At 45.2% G+C, this 23,170-nt stretch overlaps 1 protein-coding gene across 9 annotated transcripts in view; it reads right to left on the bottom strand.

Annotated features, from left to right (window-relative positions):
- The window catches only part of LRWD1 (leucine rich repeats and WD repeat domain containing 1), a 730,516-nt gene that overhangs the window by 390,126 nt on the left and 317,220 nt on the right, over positions 1-23,170 (bottom strand). For all 9 annotated transcript variants that reach the window (XM_069614964.1, XM_069614960.1, XM_069614967.1 and 6 more), the window contains 2 exons: positions 18,166-18,285; positions 15,801-15,953 (listed from right to left, as the gene is read on the bottom strand). In XM_069614964.1, coding sequence (XP_069471065.1) covers positions 15,801-15,953; positions 18,166-18,285 — 273 coding nt within the window. The remainder of the gene's footprint in view (positions 1-15,800; positions 15,954-18,165; positions 18,286-23,170) is intronic.

Raw genomic sequence — 23,170 nt, 5'->3', positions numbered from 1 at the left:
TGTTTTTTTCTTGAATAAAATTGTACTTGGGTATACTTTTTTCACAAACCCTTGACTCGGTCCCTATTTGGTCCATGGGCCGGGAGCGGGAGGGAAGACAGAGCTTGTATAGGAGATAGAGGGTTGGTTCCTTTTTTGTCTTGTATTGTCCAGAAGGCTTTTATAGGAGTTAGGAACAGGCGTCGTTAAACTGCTCCGTTGGTTTCTCATAGTTAGCAGCTTAAATATGAACTACCAGTGACGCAGGAACTGCTGGGATCATAGCCAGCCAATCCTGGGAAAGGGGAAAGGGAGTATTAACTGGCTAATAGAAGACATTACAGGGAGGGCAACACTTTAAAAAATTAAAAAAGTTAATCATTAAAACACGCAATACTACAAAATGATTGATAAACTGGACCCTTCTGTTTCTTTATTTTATTGCTAAAGCACGGACCTAGCTTGCAAGATGCAGAGCACTGCAGAGGGTGTGGGTAGCTAGCGTTTGGGCTGGAATCTCAACAGCAGCGCAGTACTGAGAGTTGTGGTCTGTGCAGAATTGTGCAGCCATTCCAAGACGAGCAGGGATCCAGTTCTATCCCCGGTGTTGGCAAACAGATAATTAAATGAAAGAGTAGGTGGATCACAACACATTGCTACAGAAAGGTGGAATTGGATCCCTGCAGAAATACAAAATAGAAATGCAGTGCGGAATCCAGCAGCAAACATCCTTGCTGTGTGCACTAGTTAAAGGCATTTTGACCCACGTTCCATCATTCGCACCTCCGTGGAATAAGGTTTTTAACCCGTATATAGGGAAAGCCTACAAAGTCCATTTTATCATCTTCAACACTGCTAGCCAACCTCTGTATCCCAACCAACAACTATAGTTTGAGGCAGCAACAATGTTAGGAAAAAGAAAAAATGGTTCCAAGACAACAGAAAGCTAACAAGCTGCTGAAGTGTGAGAGGTGGGGAGGGAGGATTGAGGAAACGTCACGACTGACTACAATGCATATGAAGGGTCTATGAAGACCAGGGAAACAATCCTAACTACAGGAGTCATGTTCACCTTGATTTGGTGGGGCTGGGGTCTCACAGCTCAATGCCTAGTGAATTGCCTCATCTTATTGCTATATCCAATGCTCAGTTATTGATTGCGATGCAATCAGTCATGGAAACTGCTTGAGTCTTCAAAGTGTCGAGGTTGACCTACTTTCCGATGAAAAAAGAAAAATGGAGCAGGAATCATTTCCATTTCCAGTCTCCTTCAATAGTTCTGGAAAATCCCGGGAGACTTTGATATAACTCATCTTAAAGACGGCCCATATATGCAGAAGAGTTTGGTTTTGGTCCTAGACAATCTAGGTCTCCAAGGTCTACTGGAGCTGGTTAAAAGTGTACCACTTGTGTAGTGCGGCTGTTGGCGAGTACAGGAGACCTACACAACCTGCACTCTGCTCTTTGGGGAACACCAATGTAATTTTACCAGGCCGTGAATGCGGGTTTCTGAAGCCTGTTGGTTCAGCAGAAGGGTCCCCTAGTGGGAGTCCGACTGATCAGAAACCAACACGTCATAACTAAACAAGTAACAGAAAATTCTGATGCAGCTGGGCAAGAATTATTTGGTAGAGTAGCAGAGGGATGTTAACGCTTCACAGACAGTGAAAAATATTGTTAAAATATATTTTGGATGTTCTGCATTCAAAATTGTATCCACTACTCATCATGAATTAGCTATGCTTTTTTGTTCAAATGTGCTTGCTATAAAGCCTTTGGAGCTGCGTGGCTCTGCCTGATCAAGGCATTTTGACTGCTTACGTGGAAAGTGACCAAGTGAGCAAGATTCTGTGGGTTACGAATGTTAAAATGCCCTTAATAAGCTGCAGTAGCCAGCTGGCGTATTGAACCATAACAGAGCAAAGGAGCGGATAAACGCGAAATGCTAAGGCATTGAACTGAGGGAAAAAGTCTGGGGATATTTCTCCATATCTTGCGCTCTGTGGTTTGTTACACACCACATCAAGGTCTTGACATGTTATTTTATGTCCGTACAATGTATTTAGTAGTTTCAGCCTGCATCGATAAGCAAGATTTTGATTCATTACTATATATTGAATGGGGAGCCCATACGATTGCTCAACCCAAGGCCTGTAACAACTGAAATCCCAGAGATCTCTGCAGAGCAAGACACGCAACCAAGACAAATGTGACCGAGGCACAGCTTTGAGGCCTGAACCCATAAGGGCAGTGTAGTCTGACAGAATCACAAATGGTGGGATCAACCAAGACTCAAAACCAGGATGGGGGTTAGACTTCAGGTTCATAATAACACACAGAAGAGTGTAACATCTGCAAATAGAATCAGGTTGATGAATAACCGGCAGAACATTCGGGCATGCAGGAAACTTGAGCCTCACTTTATAAAGGCCATGGTCCTCCTTTCACATGTCTCAGGTTGTATTAGCTTGTGATCAGGGTCGGCTGTGCTAAAAGGATCAAATGCATAGTCACCCACAATTCTCATGGGTTCTGTAGAATTCTGGACCCTTTTGTGACTTGCAAGCAACCCGGGGACCTCCTGGGCTTGGGTGGTCGTGTGTTTGTGTCAGATGAATTCTTTAGTCTATTCCAGGCGGATGTCAAGCTGCAGTACCTGGTTCTTGCTCCCAATACCTTGAAACAACTCAATTATTCGATTCCATCTTGTGGAAATGGCAATGTGGAATCTTCCTTTTTGCAGTACTTGTGCACATGCTGATTTTGCCCATCAACATACATTGCCATTGTTCAGTCGGTAATGAACTAGCCATCTTATAGAATATTGAGCCAGGCACAATGTTCCTATATAGCCATCATTCAAACTAGCAATGTTTATTCACCATCATTATGGAAATTGGCAATGCACACCAATTGGTGCAATTATTTAACAAAAAAAAGAGCCCATCATGTCAGGAGGGTGCAGCTAAGATGGCGGCAAGATTGCTCTGCTCCCCAACACAATATTTCCACCCCACCCGTCCTTCCCCCAGTCGAGAAATTATTTTGTGTGAACTTGAGGCACCTGACACCATGGAGGGTCACAGTATATCCTGTGTCGACCGCGTGGGAGGGGGGGGGGGGTTTAGGTGAGTGGGGTTTGGTTGGGAGGATGTGTGAGGCTTGTCGAAAAATGAGCAGCTTCGCTGGGTAGAAATATCCTCCCACTTCAGAGCTGCTGGGCACAGCTGTCTCAGGACAAAACTGTGCCCAGCTGGGGCGCTTTGCATTAAAAGAGTAACAGAGGTGGCTTCGGGGTGTCTCAATGGAGCATAAATCCTGGAGGAATCAGGCAGGCACAGACCTAACTGCTAAGGTGGGTGGGAAAACACCATGGTTGAGGACTCACACCACTATAGAACAGGCTGGAGCTGCAGGAAGCAAGAAGCATTTGGCGCCATGGCCTTGTAAAGCCAGAAGCGAAAGATGGCAGCATTCAGTCTTACCAACACGGATTGAAGGTACAGTTGGGCCCGAGGCTCAGAAGGTGCCAGGAGGGGTTGCTGAGCGAGATCTTCAGGGCGGAATGCTGAGGAAGTATTCCATGAAAGCCTGCTAAGGGGGGCCTGTGAGCCGTGGCTGCTCAGAGGGAGGTGGGGCAGTGCAGCAGCAGCTCTCTGAAGATGTACAGTACTAACAGAGGTAGAAGCATGTAAACTGAGTTAGATGCGCATTAATAATCAGTCAAGCCCCAGACATCGGGAAGAAGAGCGCCGTAGCTGTAGTCTGCTGAAAGCCCCCAGTCAACCTGGCAAAGGGGGAGGGGGGAGTGGTTAGAGTAAATAGCCATTAAAAGGCCTGCAACCATAAATGGTTCAAATCTGCGAGAAGAGGTACTGGCAGAGACTATGCAGCTTCGTGGATGACCGCCGAGGGGTTTACTTCATGGTGCTGCACACTACAGCATTTCCCACTTCGGTTGCCTCGCCAGCCATGGATGCACAGAACCAATAAAGACCTCTGTGCTAAAACTAGCAGAGCATAACAAAACTAGACAAAGATATACTGTGAGAAACAAGAGCCATGAGGGTGCTGGTATTGCCAGCTGAACTCATGGGCAAGATTTCAAAGAGCAGAGGACATGCCAGGAGCTCCGGAACGCAACAATACAATGACTTGCTTGAACGGCAATACAAAAAAGGCTCAATGAAATGGAAAAGAAAACTAAATACCTTAAGGTATAGATGGGTGACGCTGTGAACCGTGAAAGGTTTGCATATTTTTGGTGTGTTGGCTGTGGAGAACAGGACACCGAAATAAGTAGAAATAATTGCGCAGGAATGCATGTATATCCTCCAACATTAGAACATAGATCGGGGAACATGTACAACTGTGGTCAGATAACAGCACTTTAAAGAAAAGGAGTGAATCCCACAGACAGTGAGGGAGGAGACCGCTGTAGTACAGGCAACACCAGACAGCCCTAATCTTGAACAAACTAGAATGCCAAATACTTACTGAATGGCCGCAAAAGAATGACCAGATACAAGTGGGCCTTCCCACAGGTCTTTGATTTACAAGATGAAAACATTGTCACACTCCAAAGAAGTCAACGAAGCAACCTACACACTAGTTAACTAGGAGAGCAAGCCCGAGAAGGAGCCACCCAGCCTAGGGGGATCCACAGGGATTATACGTAGTGACAGACTCAAGATGCTGGGATCCAGAAAATGTATGAAACACAATACCCCATTCATGAGAAAAAGTAGAAGAGGATACTCCCACACATGAACTCTATAGAGATGGATAGTGCAACTTTATTTAGGGCGGATCCATCATAGCAGAAGATCCACAGGTATAAATGAAGAACTTTTTGTTCCTTGCAAAGGTAAAGCCATTAAGGAGTTCAGCATCGCCAACATGATGCTGTTCAATATAATTGGTCTTTAGTGACAGTTTTAATAATACACATAGCTATAGGGAAGAGTGATATACACATACATACACACAAAGACAATTTTAAATAAAGGATAGTAGGGTTTCAGAAGAATAGGAGCAAGCTTACTGCAAGTGACATTTTGTTCCCTTTTTTCCTCTTTTCAAGGAGAGTAAAAGAGGGGGATTAAAGGAGTTACCACCTCTCTGCATCAGTTTCATAGTGTGGTTCCTCATAGCCTGGAAATCCAAAAGGTAATGGTACTGGGACCGTGGAGCTTACACGAAGGGATAGTTGGAAGGGATTCAAATAGGGTAATGGAAGATACCAGTGGGTGATCCAGTGCAGGCCATATGGGGAGTGGGAGAAGGATGAGGTGCCTGGTCATATTTTGCTTCATTCTTGTTAGAACGGAATGTGGATTGTACTCCAAGAAACTGACCGGATGGTCCGATGTTCTGGGAAGTCGGTTCCTTGCGAGAATGTAAGAGTTGCAGACATGGTTTTTACAGGAAACATTACATGATAGGGCAAGAACAAAAACTCTGGGTGGGGCTTGTCGACCAACAGAGGACATCATTCCAGCAAAATATTTGAAGTTAGAGAGTTAAGATTCAAAAGTGTTTGTGGACAAACTACGTTGGAGTGTGGGGGGGCGCTACTGAGAACGAACATGGGTCAAATACCTGTTCTGTGGAATTTCTTCCGCCCAGGAGGGTCTCCAACCACGTTTTAGCTCACTGTACCCTTCACAGCGGAAACAATTATTTGCATTATCAGTCTGTGTGTGACCCACAAGGGTAGTCCAGCACCAAAATGCTAGGCAATTCTCCTGTGAAGAGTACCATCAGCAACTCCAGACACTCGTCCTTGCTGGGCATCCTCGGTGAGATGCATCTGAGCCTCTCTACAGCACAGTGAACAAGGGGTCCACGTCTGGATTACATTTGGTTACTTAGATTGAAACCACAAATTTTACAAAATTGAAAAGGAGTGCGGAAGCAGTTAGTGAAGGGCTGGAACAAGAGGACCTATTGACCCTGGGATGCTTCAAAGTAAGGACAAAGTGACTTATTTGTTAAAGCATTGAAAAAAAGCAATAGCTGGTCTGAGGGGTTAATAACTGGAGACGATTTCAAAGTGTTCCCCAGGTAAGGGGGCAGATTAATGAATAAGAAGCCGAAGGAAAGGACACTCCATTCAGTCTTGCACTGCACAAATTAGGTTTAGTGGTGTGAGGGGTCAGAAATGCAAGACGGACACAAGGGTATAGTTAGACCCTCCCTCACACTATAAACAAACTAATGGTGTGTGATAAATGTGTTTTGACTGAGTGAAAAGTGTAAAAAATGAAAATACAACAAATAGATTGACCCCGGTCCCCTGAATTATTCTGAATAGAATAGCAAGAGTGCTTCTCCAAGTCAATGAGCCTTTAAGCAGGTGAAACGTCTTTCTTAAAGAGCCAGTCTTCGAGATAGCCAAGAAGTGTTTTTCTTCCATTTTTCTTCCATATTCCATAAAGTTTAAACTCCTGGTTTACTTCCCTGCCAGGAATTCCCCTTCTTGGTCTTGCAGATCCCCTGGTGTATTCCTGCCACGTATCTTTTCCCAAAAGGACTGGTTGCTGGAAGGTCCCTTTCACCAGGACTTTCTACAGTGTTCACTTTCCTTCTTGGTATGACAGTTATTCTTTTTCACTGCTTATACTCCTTTATATGCCAGCAGTGCTTGTTCAAACCTTCTCCAAACTGACCTCTAATGTAAGGAGACTTGTACAAGTTCTGCCCTTCAACCTCCTTCTTAAAGTTTATCTTCTGCGTATAACATACTCCAGCGTTCCCTATATGGCTCGTTCCCATGAGGATTTGTAGGAGTTATGTCTCTTTAATTTACTTGCTCAGGAGACAAAAGATTCATGCATTTGTCCATATGGCCGACCACATGCTCCGGGGTCCCCAGCACCTTTGGGCAGACTCACCGGTGTGGATTGGCATCTCTGTACGGTGGCACGTTGCTGCACCGAAGCAGCAACTCCTCCAGTACTTCTCCAGCCTCGCTGACCTTGCCCTTGCTAATGCACTCCCAGCAGGCACTTCTCTTGATCTTGCATCTCTCTGGGTAGGTGGGCTTCCAAGCGGATGCTTGTAAGCATCTGCTTTGCACAGTACACTCCACCTCTTTACGTCTGCTTCTGCTGCCTGCGCCGCTTGTCACTCTGCAGCTAGCTAGTCTGCACGTTGGATCGATTTTTCCTTCATTCCTCATTAACTCCATCTTTGTCGTCTTAGTACTCGAGGCTTTATGGGATATGCAGACCAGAGTTTTAGGCTATTTAAGGTTGTATTGTTTCATAAAAGGAAGACCACTGGAAATAAGAGATGTTAAATGTGCTTCATGTGCATATGAGGTGCGAGTGATATTCTGCTTAGGGTGATTGAAAAAAAGGAGCGTCAATGTTTTATAACTACAGGGATCTGTATAATGACAATATGCCATCAGGAACTCTGGAATTATAAGGTCCTCTCGACAGGGAAGAAAAGAATACTGAGTCTCTCCTAATGGAGTCAACACATCTTCCCGCTAGCCATCTTGTCCCATGGGGAGCAGGTGCAAATGGATCTAGGTCACTTGGCCTAAGCCCTGCCCACCTGGTGCCTTCCGGCCTGCTGCGGTTTCCCTACTTAAGGAGCCCTCCTGTCCCTTTTCCTGTGCAGATGGGGAGCAGGTGCAAATGGATCTAGGTCACCTGGCCTAAGCCCTGCCCACCTGGTGCCTTCCTGCCTGCCACTTTTTTCGCCACTTAGCAAGCCCCGCCCAACTGGTGCCGTCCTGCTCGCCGCTCTGTTTCCCTACTTAAGGAGCCCTCCAGCCTCTTTTCCTTTGCAGATGGGGAGCAGGTGCAAGTGGATCTAGTTCACCTGGTCTAAGCGCCACCCAATTTCGTAGCCCTGCCTCTTCCTACCTGCTCTTAACTATTAGATCAAGGGAGTCTCTCGCCCGGGCGTCTGCAGTGAAGGGCAGACGAAGACAAGGGCAATTCCTGTTTTGACCAGGACCACCCAGGGCCCGACACCCTGCTCTGAAAGCAGGTAAGCACGCACCAACATGCGTTACCCCCTCTGTCCCCACAGGCCATCCCCACCCCCTCTAAACCCCCTGTGATGTTCCCTTGTGCCCCCCTTCTCGTACACAGGTGTTGCCCGTTTTGCTTGATTCTTCTACCCTGCTCCCCCTCAACCTCCTCCAGCCTATTTCTGCAGGAGTCTGTCCTGATACATTCTGGTTTCACCATCACTGTCTTGTTGCCAATGCTGGATTTGACTTTTATGGACTTCATTCATTCATGGTGCGTCACTCTTTCTCAACTTTCATGCTCTACTTCCTTTGCATCTTGTACTCGTGGTGTCCCTGAATCATGCTGTTCCCATCTTCATCTTGTATCCTGGCTTGCAACATTATGTGTTACTACTGACTTCGGCAATTGTATTCACTCTCCCCTCTTGCTTCTCCACTCTTTTTGACTGCTTACTCTATTCTCTCCTCCTTTCCCTTCTCCCTTTTCCTATCTCCTCCTCTTGCTTTCTTCTATGCACTTAATCAGAATTGTCCCTGGACCTAATATGATGGCAACCTCATCTGTTTCCTGCACCCTCCCATTACTGTTTTTTCCTCCCCACCGCTGCTAGGACATACACACCCCCCCCCCGCACCCCCTCATATAGAAACTAAGGCACAATCACCATATACTAGTGATATGTCGAACACGAGGTTAGTTTTCCAAACAAGTCTGGTTTATTTCAATGTATTCTCATTCGGCCGACTGGGTCTAATGTCTCGCAACATTTGTCACCCAGACCTCGTGAGACGCAAGAGCGAGCAACAATATTTATACATGACATACAATCTTTAGAAGGCAATTCAAACCGCCCATAATGTATCTTTCAAGCTAGGGTTCGATGATTGACAATCATGACAATGACACGTTATAACAAGTCCTTATTGAGTCTAAATATTGAGTCTAAATATACTTATTCTAGCAACAGTAGCAGAGACAGTTCTTTGTTATGGAGAACTTAGAGCCCTTAGTACAGCAAGGATATTGTGTTCGTAGGAGAGGGACATTCTTTAGCACGTTATCTGTGCGTTTCTATTCATGTACCAAGGGTCAGACAGTTATGGGGGAGAAAATACCAGGCTCGGCGAAGGAGTACCGCTAGAAGGGATAAAATTCATGCTTGAACTGTTATTCCTACAGAGCTTGCGGGACAGGCCGGCACCTGAGCCGCTGATTAGATGCAGTTTTAGCTCGCCTTGAAAGACGGTGTGAGGGAGGAAAACAATGCATTTCTGTATCGTCTGACATTCCTGTCTGTTGGCCTTTCAGCTTTCAGGCTGTGGCCTCGCACTGCATGAATTCAAAGTTTACAATACATTTTGCAAAGCGGTTGTACAGAAAAGAAAAAGCAAATGACGGTTATTCACACAAAATGGACGCCCTCTGGTTACTCGTAATGCATTGATTCTGTGTGGGTGATGTCTGGTACATGATGCAATTGACTTCAGGCCAACATAACACATCCTAAAGGGCCGTTTCTGGACTGAAATCCCCCCCTGCTGACCCCCCCCCCCCCAGCACTATCTGAAGTGTCGTCAGGCCTAGTATGATAGTCGCTTGTTTTGTTCCTCCCCTCCCTTTCTGTACCCCTCTCCCTCACCTTTTGTTTTTCTCCGGCTCTACCAGAAATGTCGTCAGGCCTAGTACGGTCCTTCCCACTCTCCCCCTCCCTTTCTTATCTATGTCTTCGCTCTTGCACTATCTGAAATGTCATCAGGCCGAGTATGATAGTTAATTTCACATCCTTACTGTTCATGGCCTGTAAGAATGTCATTGTATTTTCCCTTGTTCCCTCCCTTGTCTTGAAGCGCTTTTAAACACATAGTTTATTTATATAGCAAGCGCCTATACACAATCATATCATGTGATCCTTCCTCAGAATACCACCCCCGGTATCAGGTAGCAGCTGCCTCACCCTGATCACATGGGAGGAGACTTTAAGCCAGGGGTCTGTGATGACGCCATAGGATTCACCACAGTACTTACAAGGGTCCTCCCGCCCGAGAAGGCGCCAAATCCTATTACCATCAACCAAGCATCCACTTGTGCTAGGCTGGCAGGTCACCTTGCTGAGAGCCTGCAGGATTCCTTGATGCAGAGAAGGATTTCGATTGGGTTGGCTGGAGGTTGCTGGTCAGTTTTGAGGCATATGGGGTTTAGTCCAAACTGGCTCAAGTGTATAGGAGAGTTCCATTCTTGTCCTATTTCCAGCGGTTCGCGTGCATGGACATTTATAGCATCAAATAAAGATACACGTCCTCCACACGCACACCATCTCCACTCTTATTTACTTTGGTTATTGAAATATTTGCTGTAGCAATACGGAGATGTGATGGAATGAAGGAGATCCAAGTGGTAAAAGGAAAATGGAAACTAGTGTTCTACTGTATATTGTCACAACAGTCTGTTGATGCCCCTTTGGTTATTTTAGAGCATTATGGATACAAGATAAATGCAGTAGTCTTCCTTTACACCCAGAACAGCATCAAACTCTTGTAAAAGTAATCCCATTTGCCTTTAAACTTTGTGCTGAAAATAAATGTATATTTAGGTATGTGGGCATGCAAGGATCTGGGTACTTTGTATGAGCTGAACTTGCACCTATCTTGTAAGTATTTAAAAATCAGACTTTCAGGGATGGCTCACTGCAAGTCTAGGCTGGATGTGGCTGTTGCCAAAATTACCGTCTTTCTAGACTGCTCTTTCCACAATGTTGCTGGTTTTGGTTCAAACTCATTTTCTGATAGAAATGAAACTCACTCTTATCCGTGAGACAGTAAGCGGGCTAGGGTTCCATATGATCTCATCCTGCTAGAGGTTTCCTGGATCTTTACAACCTGGTGGCTCATCTCAGAGTTTTGCTTCATCACTTCCATTATGCAGCTGGAAAAGCAATTGGTCAATTTAGCGACTAGGGCTCGTCTCCCAGTTACGGTTCGGGAATGGCTGTGGGTAACAAACTCGACCATATCAAAAGAGAATTTGGAAGCAACCCACACGGTTAAGAAGGAATCACAGGGGTAATATTACTGGCAGGCTCTCCTCATGGCCCTCTCCTTTAAGTTCACATTGGGCCCCCTCCCTTTTTGGGGTACATCGCAGATGCTCAGAGGTTTGAGACGCTTCGAAGTAGGGCTTCAAAGAGCAGTTTAGTTGTCTAGAAGGGGGAATCCATTGGTATATTGATGCGCTAAACAACTCAATATAGGCAAATTGGCAGTTTTCCTCTACCTGTGGCTAAAGGGATCTCTTTCACAAGAAATATGGAAATCTGTCATTTCAAGACCACTGACACTTTGCGCAGATAAATTCCTGGGTAATAGAAGGCTGATCTCCGCTATATACAAAAGGTACCCTAGAGGTCAAGTGAACAGGTTTGAATGATATAAACGCTAGATAGGAAAGGGACTTGGAATTTCCCATAACAGACTGGTTATGGTCTTAAGTAGAGGAAGGCCCACAAATCGTCGAGGTCTGCCCAATATCAAATACATGCCATCAAGCTGCTGCATAGTAGGCAGCTGCCCCCTATTTAATTGCAAAAATGTATCCAATGTATATTGGAGTTGATGTGGCTAAAGAGGAACATTCTTTGATGTTAAGTGGTCCTGCACAGTAATGCACATCTTTTGGACCATGGTTGAAGAAAATTGAAGGCTTAGGGGAGTCGGTGACCCCATGTTGCGGTTTTGTATCCAAACCGAAGAGCATTCCTCGAAAAGGGTTAAACATGGCTCATCACCTGCTCTTGGCCACTAGTCTCTGCCAGGCACAATTCTGTAAAAGACCCTGATCACCGGGTAAAGGGTAATGATGAATGGTTGCAGAAAGCAATAGAACTTTATCAATTGGAGAAAGTGACTTAATGCTGCATGACTTGCAGTAGGAAACAGCAGCAGAATGGTACCAGTTTCTTTTAATAAACGAGGGCTACTAAACATTTTTTTACAATAGAACCTACATTTACCATCCGGTTACCTTGCCAGTGCACATTCCGTGGTGCCCAATGCAGCTAGTAATTGCAAATGCTTTCTCAACATTTTCTCTTAAAATACCTGTTCATGGATGCAGGTGGCTGCAGACACCACAATGAGAGTAAACATGGTCAAAATTCGACTCCAGGGATCCTTGGCATCTACAAGCTCCAAACCATTTTTTTTAAAACTAAAACTTTCAGAGCTATTATAGCACACTGGTTTAGACCAAATGTGCATATTCCTTGAACAATACATTCATGCAGTCCTCTTTCTGGGGCTGAAAGGGGTGAGGAGATACGGGAACCTGCAACCATAAAATGCTTTAACCCTAAAAAAGGGAGCGAGTCTTTGTCGATTTTAGGAATGTATTATAGCCGTTTCTAACATCTTAAGAGAATGATTACATTGCTACAGCGTCCTCTGTAGTAGACAACACCGAGGGAGGCAGCAAAGCCTGCAGGATGTGTCACATGTAATATGTGCTGTAAGGGTGCAGAAGTGGGACGCAGACACAGTGATGGCATTTTTGTTGATCAAGACTGGTTATAAAGAAAAACCTTACTTGTCTATATGACTAAGAGGGGTTGCCCTACCTCAAAAAGACTGCCTCATCACGAGTTTGGCGGTAGCCTTTAAATGCGGCAGTAATGCAATTACCGCCGCATTTAAGTGTCCGACTAATCACAGGCTTGGCGGATTTACCCCCAGCACTGAGCGAGTGCAAATCTGCTGCGATGTTGCTGCTTTTCAGTGCTATTACCGCCAGTGGTAATACCACCGGTAGTAATAGCGCCAAACATTCCCCATTGGGCCCAAGGGGGAATGGGAAATTCCTGAATGGGCCCAATGGGGAATTACCGTTCCGCCAAACCCGTAATCCAGTGCTAATAGCGCCGGGGGTTTGGCGGTAGGGCTAATAGCCTCGGCAGCGCCCCACTCCAGATGAGTTCTTAAGGACCGTCGGGATGGCCAACTAGTCCACCGTCCTGTGTCAAAAACGCCCATTTCCAAACCTCACACACAACCAATAACAAAGGGATAAAGGGACTTCCTGATCCAAAGGAATGACTCCCTTCCACTGGACAACGGCCAATCGTATGTGGTAACGTCACCTACGGGAATGGACCCCTTCTCCAGGTTTCAGTTCTCCTAAAAAAAAAGGCCAATAAAGTTCCATGTTCAAACTAAAGGTTCAAAGATTTCTAGGAACGCCAGGGGTAATGACTCATCCCCTGGTCACAGTATTTGAAATGCCAAGTGGTTTCTCCTCTCCTGGCTCTCCACAAAGTTCACAGTACCAAGAGGACAACTCTTCTCCATTGGTTTCTCCAAGTTCACAGACATGAGGGGCATATGACTCCCTTACCTTGGCTACAATGTTCAGTGCCAAGAGGGCACCGCTCCTCTTGGCTTCTTAGGATTCTTACACAGCACCAGGCGGCATGACTCTTCCTCTGGTCACATTATTCAGTTCACCAGCTTCTTATCACCCCTAGCCTGTCTGGGATACTCTCCTGCCAAGCGCTAAGTCATTCTTTCTTCCTCCAACTTGGTCATGGGTAATATTCTCTTCCCCTTATATGCTCTTCCTGGCACAGCCAACCTGGTTCGCCCTTCACCCAGGTAATGCGTCTTGGAAGACTGCCACACAGTTCAACTGGCAGCCCTGGTGTACTCTTCCTTGTCCGAGTACTCACTAGCAGAATGTTAGGGTGGTAATATCTCATGGCTCTACAAGGGAAGGGGATGTTATTGAGGTCACAGGAAGTGGATCTAGGGTCCGGTTATTGGCAGAGATACTGCATTCTCCAAGGGCCATCATCCCAGTCCCATGACCAGTTCCCCTCCCCACGAGATTCACCCACTAAGTACCACCCCCAGGGGGAATATCGGGTAGCGGCCTCACCTCCCTGGCCTCATGGAAAGGGGTCTCCCCCATGGAAGAAGGGACAATATCCTGCGATCCGACAGTGCTCGTACTTAGCAATTTTAAGTCACTGAACTAACTGCGCTCAATAACTATACATCCAATAGTATGATCCTTTAAGTCTCTAGGCTTTGCCGCTTAACATGGATTGTACATACAGGATATAAACACGTCCATCAGAAATCCCTCTATTTACTAGGACACATGTGGGAGGCGTCCACACAAGATGCCATTCAAGAGGAACACAATGCACATGTACTACCAGCATGTGCAGAACCCCTCCACCCTCCCCACCCTCGACAGTGTCACTGCTGGGACCGATACAAAGCAGAATTTAAAAGGTGATGGCTGGACTGCCTAGGTATCATGTACATATTAACTATTACACGTCAACACAATTACACAATCAGAGGTCACACTCGGTCCAATTTCCTTTCACAGCATTAACAAGCATGGCACTTGTGCTATATACCAAGTGTCAGAGGTTTACACAAACCTCAAATGGTTACAACTTTCTTTTGAATGATTTTCGAATAACGAGTTTTGATTCTGTGACTCAGATTCATCCATTTCACCAGGATTGAGGGTTTAGAGCTTTACATTATGACCCCACGCCCCCCCCCTCCCCGGTTCTCCTCCATCATTGCGCTTTATCCACTGTACCGCAATACACAAAACTGGTAGCAGAGTCCCTACACCTACTTTTCCCTTGCCTATTCATGCGCTTTAAAGCCGGAAAGAAATCTAGGACAACTATAAGCAAACAAGCTACACTTGGTGCCATAGAAGCCATACCTTGTTGCCGGTATCAGAATAGCACAGCATTATTTATTTTATACTGATATGAAGCACATCAGCATTCCAATTGTAGGCCACTAGCAGCAGGATATGGTGATCAGTGCTGGTAATGGACATTTACTGGGGGAATGCCCTCCCCACCCAAATATCAGGTGAGCGTGGACACTACGGAAAGTGAGTTGGCGCCCTTTGCCTGCGACCGACATTCAGTGCTTGGGATGGTAGGGATGTGTATGCCATGTCCTAGAGCAGAAGTGTCCAGCTCCAGGCTCGGAAACATGTCGGATTTTCAGGATACCATTCAATATTCATGAGAAATCTGCATACAGTGATTCTAAATGCAGTCGAATTTCCTCATGAATAATTAGGGATATCCTGAAATTCAATAAGGATTTATGTAAATCAAGGCGTCGGAACGAAAACCTTTCAATTTATTGGCCTCCACTCCCACAAGGATGGCCTATTAGCATAAATTCTTGAGGTATGGCAGATGCCTTCTGCTGGAATCACTGCAGCGGATTTCTAGCGAATATGGCCAGGGATTAGTTCTATAGCCAGTGATGTGTCGTCATCCCAATCACCTGAGCAACATGGTGCATTGCCTGAAAAAACAGGAGACGCAGTCTGCAGATGCTAGTGAACAGGGGAAGGGTATAACCAACAAACACATTTACTCAGTCTTGTCCAACAGACAACTAGGTTTCTCTTCACTAGCACCCTGCCAAGACCTTTGTCTGCTAGAGTTAAGCTTCCGATTCACACTACCCCTAAATAGCCTGCATAAACTCACACTGAATACCCTCTACTTGATCTTTACACCACACAGACCAATACTGCTTATGGATGTTCTCTTTCTTGCCTTTTCTTCCACAGAGGTTAGAGTACAAAGACGGTATGGGGCGTGGCTTTAAGGAACAAGATCAAAAAGCCCAGCAGAGACAAAGCGTATTAAGCAGGTGCTCAAATCACTACACAATGGGACACAAAATAGCAGAAACAATCTTTGCCATGGTAAAAAAAAAAAAAAAGCCCAAAAGTAGAACTTGCCAATTTGCACTATTAATTAGGTCACCACATACGACTTACCCTCCATTTGGTGAAATCGCGGAGTGAGTTTGGTCCATATTTTACATCCATTACTGCCGACTTTGCAAATTCTTTTTTAACTGAATTAACATTTGTTAATGTAAGCTTTTCAGGAAAGCGATCTTTGTAGTTTTGTTCCCAGTAAGCAGACACCTAAGTAATAATCAAAATAAAGTTACAAAAAAACTTTTTAGCCACATTTTAATCTTGGTAGCACTACAGATTTCAAATTACAGTTCTAGCTGACTAGAATCTTTTAAATGCCATTTCACCTGCCACAGACTGGTTAGCTCAATATCCCAAATTACCTTCAAGGTAGATGTCCTGGGTGCCTTAACGTATTATTGCAAGCTTGGTGCAACTACACGATCTGAGCAGTGCAATGTGCAGTATTACACCAATCCCAACTATAGTTGCACCACCTCGTTAATAGTCTTCAGAGATTATAAACCCCAAGGATCCGCAGGTCAACCAAAATTATACGGATACTGCAGTTTACTATAAACACGTGACTAAAATTAATCCAGATATCCGTTGGCAAGGGCAACAAAAGGAAATGGTGCAGTACATCTTATCCCTTGAAGAAAACTGGACACCTTAAGAGTACCGTTCACTTACCTCACACTATTTGGATAGTAGTGTACCTGTTGCTAGGTCATAGGTAGGACAGCAGGTTCCAATTACCTCCATACTGGTTATAATCGGGTTGAGCCTTACCCCACCATCTCCTTGCTCCCCAGAAGGCATGTAGGGATTTCAAGGGTAGCACAAGGGGGTGGTGGGTTTTCACACAAATCATAGCTATTGCTTTACTCTCTGAACTCTGACACAGTTGTGCCTCCTCTGGTTATACAATGTACTTCAACTGAGGTCTATGAATTGTTAAAGACCTCCGTTGAAGTGCAATCTCTTGCTCTTGGTGGTGTGTGCCTCTGGGCTGCAGCCATGGATCCATCCTTTACATAATTTCAGCTGTCCTTGCCCTTACAGGGAACCTAAAACTATTCCATCCTCATAAGCATCCATTATCATGCAGATCTTCTACATGGGTTGGGGGTAGATGAAATACAATTCTAAAGTTTCCTAGAAATAGTGTCATTGACTGAAATCAAATCACCCACTATAACTCTGTCTCACTAGGTCCTAAAGGCACACACAGAGGTTGCAGCTTCACCAACCAAAATTACAAGCAATCATATTTGCTATCTGCCTTGTTGCCGAGTTGAAAGATCACCTGGTTAATTGGTCACTGGAGAAATGTGCCTCCTCCCATACAAGCTGGGCTCGTCTGTGTTAGCAAAATTGCCCTTTTCTCCTAGAGAGTGGTTTCTGCCATCAGTCTTAAGTCTTATCAGGCGGTTAGGAGACATACAAAAAATCCCAAACAAATGGTTCGGTTTTGTCCTTCGGGGGATAAAGAAGTCCTAAACAGGAAAGAGAATAGGGCGTCAGTCTGCCCCCCCACCACACCAAGACTCGGCAACCGAGGCCAAACATTTTTTGGGCCATTTTATTCTTGCCCATTTGGTAGGTGTCGGCGGTCAAAGGGGTATGGCATTAGGCACTCTTTACTATGGAAACAAAAACAGTCTGACAGAAATATAAACTCAACCATCAAAAACACAACTTTCCTGCACTCCCCTCCCTTGGCTGGTATGGGCTACTTAGTGGTCATCAACTAGAGGGAGGCAATCCGTCCACAACTTTAAAATGCCTGTTACGGCCTACACTATCAGTATTACCTAGTGTATCAAAGATTGAGTTGAGCTGTGCTTTTCGGATTAAGTTCACTTGAGGTCCTCAATCTTGAAAAGCCTCAACGGGAGGGAAAAGACATTGGGATCCGAAAAGGGCAATGATGTGGATCTTTTTATGTATATCTAATGGATAGAAAAGACCATTTATAGCATGTTAGTCACAAGCCCACCCTATATTTACAAGACGTTTGCAATTTTAAGGAAGGTGGCATTCGAAAGTGTCTGTCTATAGGTTACATCAGAAAAGGAAAGGTTTTGTATGGATAGAGATTTGAATATGTCGCAAACCTAACCCCAATTTGTCCTGGGTGGATGAAGAGGAACAAGCAGCAAGATGGAGGCGGATGCATCCAACAAAAGCAGCAAGTTTCACCCCCACAATTTTTTTTTGTTTGTTGCTAAAACCATAAAAAATGTGAAGGAATACAAACAAAGTCGTTATTAGCGAGATAAAAATTCAGAGTATTGCTTCAATAGATCTTCTGGATTAGTGTGTGGAGAAACCAATTAACATGGACGATGAAAAGAAGTGCATCATGAATTGTGAAACTACGGACTGAAAGGACAAATCTAGATTGCTTGATATTACTGCAATAATTACAACTTACCCGGTTGTTTAGTTCTCTGCCATTGACAAACCTCCAGTGATTGGCTGTGGATGTTATGTCTTTACCATTAAGGCGTCGAAGATTTGGCAAAAGGCACATTACCTTGTAATCATCGCTGATCTAGAAAAGGAAAACCACGATCAATCATGCAGGACTGCAACCTTTCACAAGTTGTTCAATTATCTAGTAAGGTAACCAATCACGCAACCTCGCCAAACATGAAAGGGTGGATGTACATGTCTTGTTAGATACAATTTTGTAAAAAGCAGCAAAGTGTATATTATAGTGATGGATGTAATTATTTGCAAAGGACTAGCTCGTGAATGATCATCCCCTCATTGCTGAAGAGAACAGGCTGCTGCCCTATAGAAAGATTTTTGTTTAGATAAGTGTAAAACAATGTTGTGTTCGCCAGGATCTGCTTAAGTACATACATCAGGTACATACATCAGGAGCCAAGATTGGAACGGTCTTACTACCACAGATGAGTGATCAGTTCTGGTCCTTGTGACACGCAGACTCACTGTGGCAGGGTAAAGCGAGAAAAGGCTTTTAGAGGTTTTCTATGGGTAACGGGAAATCTGCTGTGGTAGATCAGAACCAGGAGACCGACAAGGTGGCATTAAAGGTTTCTTCATTCTAGATCAAACATACTGATTACCCCCTCCCACACCCCAACTCAAAGATTGTTGGCCCTACTCCTTAAAGAAAAGCTAACAAAGGCTGCTCATCACAATGCCAGTTACAAACAGAACATTTCAGTCCAGAATCTTAAGTTCAGAATTCTGGCCCTACCAATATAAAAGAAACACAAAAATTCAAGACGGTACTGTCAGGTCTTGGGTAAATCAAGACGGTACTGTCAGGTCTTGGGTAAATGGCTCGTGATTGGTTTCTGACCACCATTGAGCGCCTTCCCTCAATAGGGGCTTCCTGCTCCAGTGTACAGTCCAAGCCTGTAGGCTGAATGGCTCTCGAACTCCATCTGTACCTTTCAATAAAGTCCCATAAATCTCTTGCCTTTACATTGGGGTCTGGTGAGGAAAGGGGGTGGGGGCAAGAGTTCAGCCGTCGCAGCACACAGTCTTCACCTGTCTTCAGGTCTCACGTAATGGGCGAAGCTTGCCCTCCTCCCCAGGTGGGCTTCCTTCGGGCATCTGTGGTCAGCATCTCGGTACACAGCTTCTCCAATGGCAGGTGTGCCAAATTGCTCTTGTGGCCGGGCGCTTCAAACTCGTGGACCAACATGGCTATGAGTATTTCATGGGCTTGGCCGCGGTTCTCTGCCACATGCTTTCCCACTTCCCGACACTCCTCCCAGGTGGAGGTTCCGTGCTTCTATGGCTCTGCGGCTTTCTCTTCCATCTCCATTCCATGGGGATTGGCTTTTTAGCTTGCCCATGGTAAGGGGGTGGCCCGTTCAGAAAGCCCTTGTTCTAGGAGATTCCTGTGCACACATAGGGTCAGAAGCCATACCAGCCAGCCTTAAATTACCTGTATTCATCACATAACTTAAGTTCGATATAGCCAACAAAAACATTAGGACCTTGAGACTAGGGAGGATTACTACTATCCCATTTGGGGAATCTCCTACCCCTGGGGGGGGGAGGGGGGGTGTCCTCAGTAGGATCCTGCTTGCCCAGTCTCCCGGGGGGGTGTTAAGCTTAGTAAGCTCACCTCCCTAGTCCCAAAGGGGGTGGCTCTCCTTGTGGAGAGGTGACAAATACCTTGGATTTGTCGCATGGTTTTGATGGGGTCCAATTCGTGAAGCCTTGAAATCCCTGCAATAATCTGCACCAATCCTTGAAAGACTAAAAAAGAATTGCTTTAAAATATATGAGTAGGAAGGGAGAGTGTTCTCCTGGCTATCTTGCTTTAGTGGTTCCAAGAAAGGTTCCAACACAATGGTTATTGAGATACAGTTTTCGCTTTTATTTGTGCTAGTGATGGGTTGTTCTACATTCAGTTGGTATGCATCTAATAAATTTGGGGCAATTGTGTCCCCCGATTGTCAGCCGACACGCGTTTTGCCCTGTGGGTCTTTAATAAGCCTATTGGATGCAGTCTGCAGCCCCCTGTGGGGTCCTGGTTGTAATGGGTGGCTGTCCTGTAGGGACAGGGACTCCTGTTGGGCCCTGTGTGCTGATCCATTGGCTGGTCCGTAGTGGCTCCTGGTCTGTATTGCAATAACCATTGCGTTAGAACCTTTCTTGGAACCACTAAAGCAAGATAGCCAGGAGAACACTCTCCCTTCCTACTACAATTGGGGTGCTGGCTAAACCCCTAAAGCTCCTGTTATCTTGCGACTTATGAATCCTACTAGTATGCTCAATAGAGCTTAGCACGGTTGCTTCCACACCTAGAGCCAACCAAGATTCTATTAAAATATGAGGTTCATAGTAATAAAAGCTCCTTAATATCAAATGGAAAGTCCAGGACTACTTGTACTTCAAAGTTCCTACATTAAACACAGCCAGGTCGGTCTATATAAAACACTAGGTTAATGCCAAATGTGAAACTGTCGTTTCACAAGAATAAGGTCCTCATGGTTGGCTCATTTTGAGAATAACTTGAGAAAGACTCTGGTATGAGTTGAGCAGAATTTAAATTTCTTCAGACAACCAACTAATGTGCTATAAAACATATGAACAAACAGTAGGAACTCATACAATTGGAAGTTGAACACCCAACAACATTTGACACCTCACACGATTCATGTGTCATTTATACAGACAAATTGTAACCTGAAAAACTAGAACAGTCACCACCACATGGGTGTCACTGATACGATTCGACACCTACGCATGTTGCCAACACGTGTTTCAACACCTTGGGGAGTGGACCATATGTTAGTGATAATGAGATCGGTGTCCAATCTAATCACCCTGGAACAGAGGTTGCACCTCTCCATGCAGAGCAAAGATGCTGCAGCACCGAACTAAATGCCATAAAGACTGACTGAGGTTATAAAATATGTCCCTTTGACAACCATCAGTTTTCGTGTTGTCACTCAACATCCACTTAAGTTGTATCCTATCATGGTCACTATAAGGAGTGTGCACAATTTCCATTGTCCTAACTTGTCTTAGTAGGAATTCACCCACAAATATATAGGCTTGTATAGTGCACTTGGTTCCATTGAACCAGGTGCATTTACCTGTAGTGTCTCCCTTAATAAGACCATTTAGCATCACTATTATCCCCATTTGGTTAGTCAAGGGTATTAGATACTGGCCCAGCGCTGTTACAGACCAACAAAGTCTCTTGTTGCTTTATTAACATATACAGCATACCTCCATGGCCTTGTAGCTCTTCATTTATCCTGCCACATAGTTTTAATAAAACCTTGAGAGCATAGTGCCCAATGATGATCCATCAATGGCCGTTCATTCTAAAATTGCAGAAGTGTCGCATGTACTACAATTTGTTGCAAACATAACCAGGTGAAGCTGAGAGTCTACCTGTAGACGGTATGTCAGCCATATTTTCTATTTGTATTTGTTTATTATTTATATCGCGCACTGAACCCGGAGGTAAGTGGGCACTTGATAGATGAGTTACAGGTCAGGCAAGCATAGGCAATTGTACAGTGGCAAAATAAAGGGGAGACCTGCAACAGGCAGGAGTAGACACTGGTACAGTGGCGAGATGGAGGAAACCTGTAACAGTTGGGGAAAGTCGAGAGACATTAAAGAAATGTCATAATGGGCGTACACCATAAGGAGAGAGTGTAGTTGGCCTGGTGAAGGGAAGTGCTGTGGGGTGAACATCTGTGGTGCTTATTATGGAGGTTTTTGATTCTGGCTTTGAAGGTGAGGAAGGCGGGTTCTAGTCAGAGGTGGATGGGAATGGAATGCCAACGTTTGGCAGCTTGAACCAGGATGCTATCTCCTCCTGCTGTCTTTAGGTTATACCTGGGTACCATCAGCTTGAGTGAAGGAGTAGATCTCGTGGTACGAGTGGCTTGATGTAAGCATATTTTGTCAGACATGTATTTGGGGGCTGTATTTGAAAGGCATCTCATCTTTGTCCAATGCTGTGGCCCCAACCGGACCAGGCTTGTTATTTATAAGCTCAGAGGGCGCCGGTGTGACCCCCGCACCTCATTCCCTCTGGGTGCACACCTCCTGCAATCTGTCTGCATGGAGTAACGTGTTCAGCGGTAAGTTACCACCTACTGCTGTTGAACGGAGAATATTAAACTTCACCTTGTGCGGGTTCACGCTTACACCTACCTGGATTACCTTCTGGGACAAAATACCCTGTAATTTTAGATTTGGGGTCCCCGGCCATTTGGGCCCGGTCTCACCTTTCAGAGCCTCTCTGCTCACCTCCTCCTTATCCATGCCAGAAGAATTTCCACCGGCTTTATTCGTTGTCCTAGCAGGAAGCTTTTAACTACCTTTCTGCTTCTTGGGATAACCCATTAGGACAGTTGTCTCCAAGCGTATAGTCAGACAGCTCAGACTTAACTGGCCCCTATCTAGCACTTTCCAACTACTAGTGCAGCCTCTCCTGTTGCCCACTCAAACTGCCCATCTGTAGTGCATTTTCAAGCACTTGAACATGCACCCAATATCGGTCCCATTAGACTTCTCGCATCTGTCATACAAGTCTAGTCAGTTAGGCCTCTGACCCTTCCGCCTTCGTCCAGCAGTCTTACGTCTGGCCTGCTGTGCAGGCTGCAATTCACAAACTAGCACAGACATTACCAGAGGGGAAGAAAACATTTATGTTGGTATGCTGTATGTTAAACGATAAAGGGCCAGATGAAGTGCCTAGATGGGCTCGGTACACACCTCAGTACACGGTACACAGTAGAGCTCTCTTGTCTAAATGTGCTCCCCTTGCCTCACTCCAGCTTTACAAGGGAAGGAACTCACTATGTTCACTTGTCAAGCCGCGCCAACGGAGTGTCTGCCGCTTCAGACAGGCTCTGCAAATTTGTGATTTTAATGAGAATGTATATAGCAGGAATCCTGGGTTCCGTCAGAACTGCTTCCTG

This window comes from Ambystoma mexicanum, chromosome 9 (assembly GCF_040938575.1).
Source record: "Ambystoma mexicanum isolate Mex_15411 chromosome 9, UKY_AmexF1_1, whole genome shotgun sequence".
Lineage (NCBI taxonomy): Eukaryota > Metazoa > Chordata > Amphibia > Caudata > Ambystomatidae > Ambystoma > Ambystoma mexicanum.
This window is presented reverse-complemented; position numbering and strand designations above follow the sequence as displayed.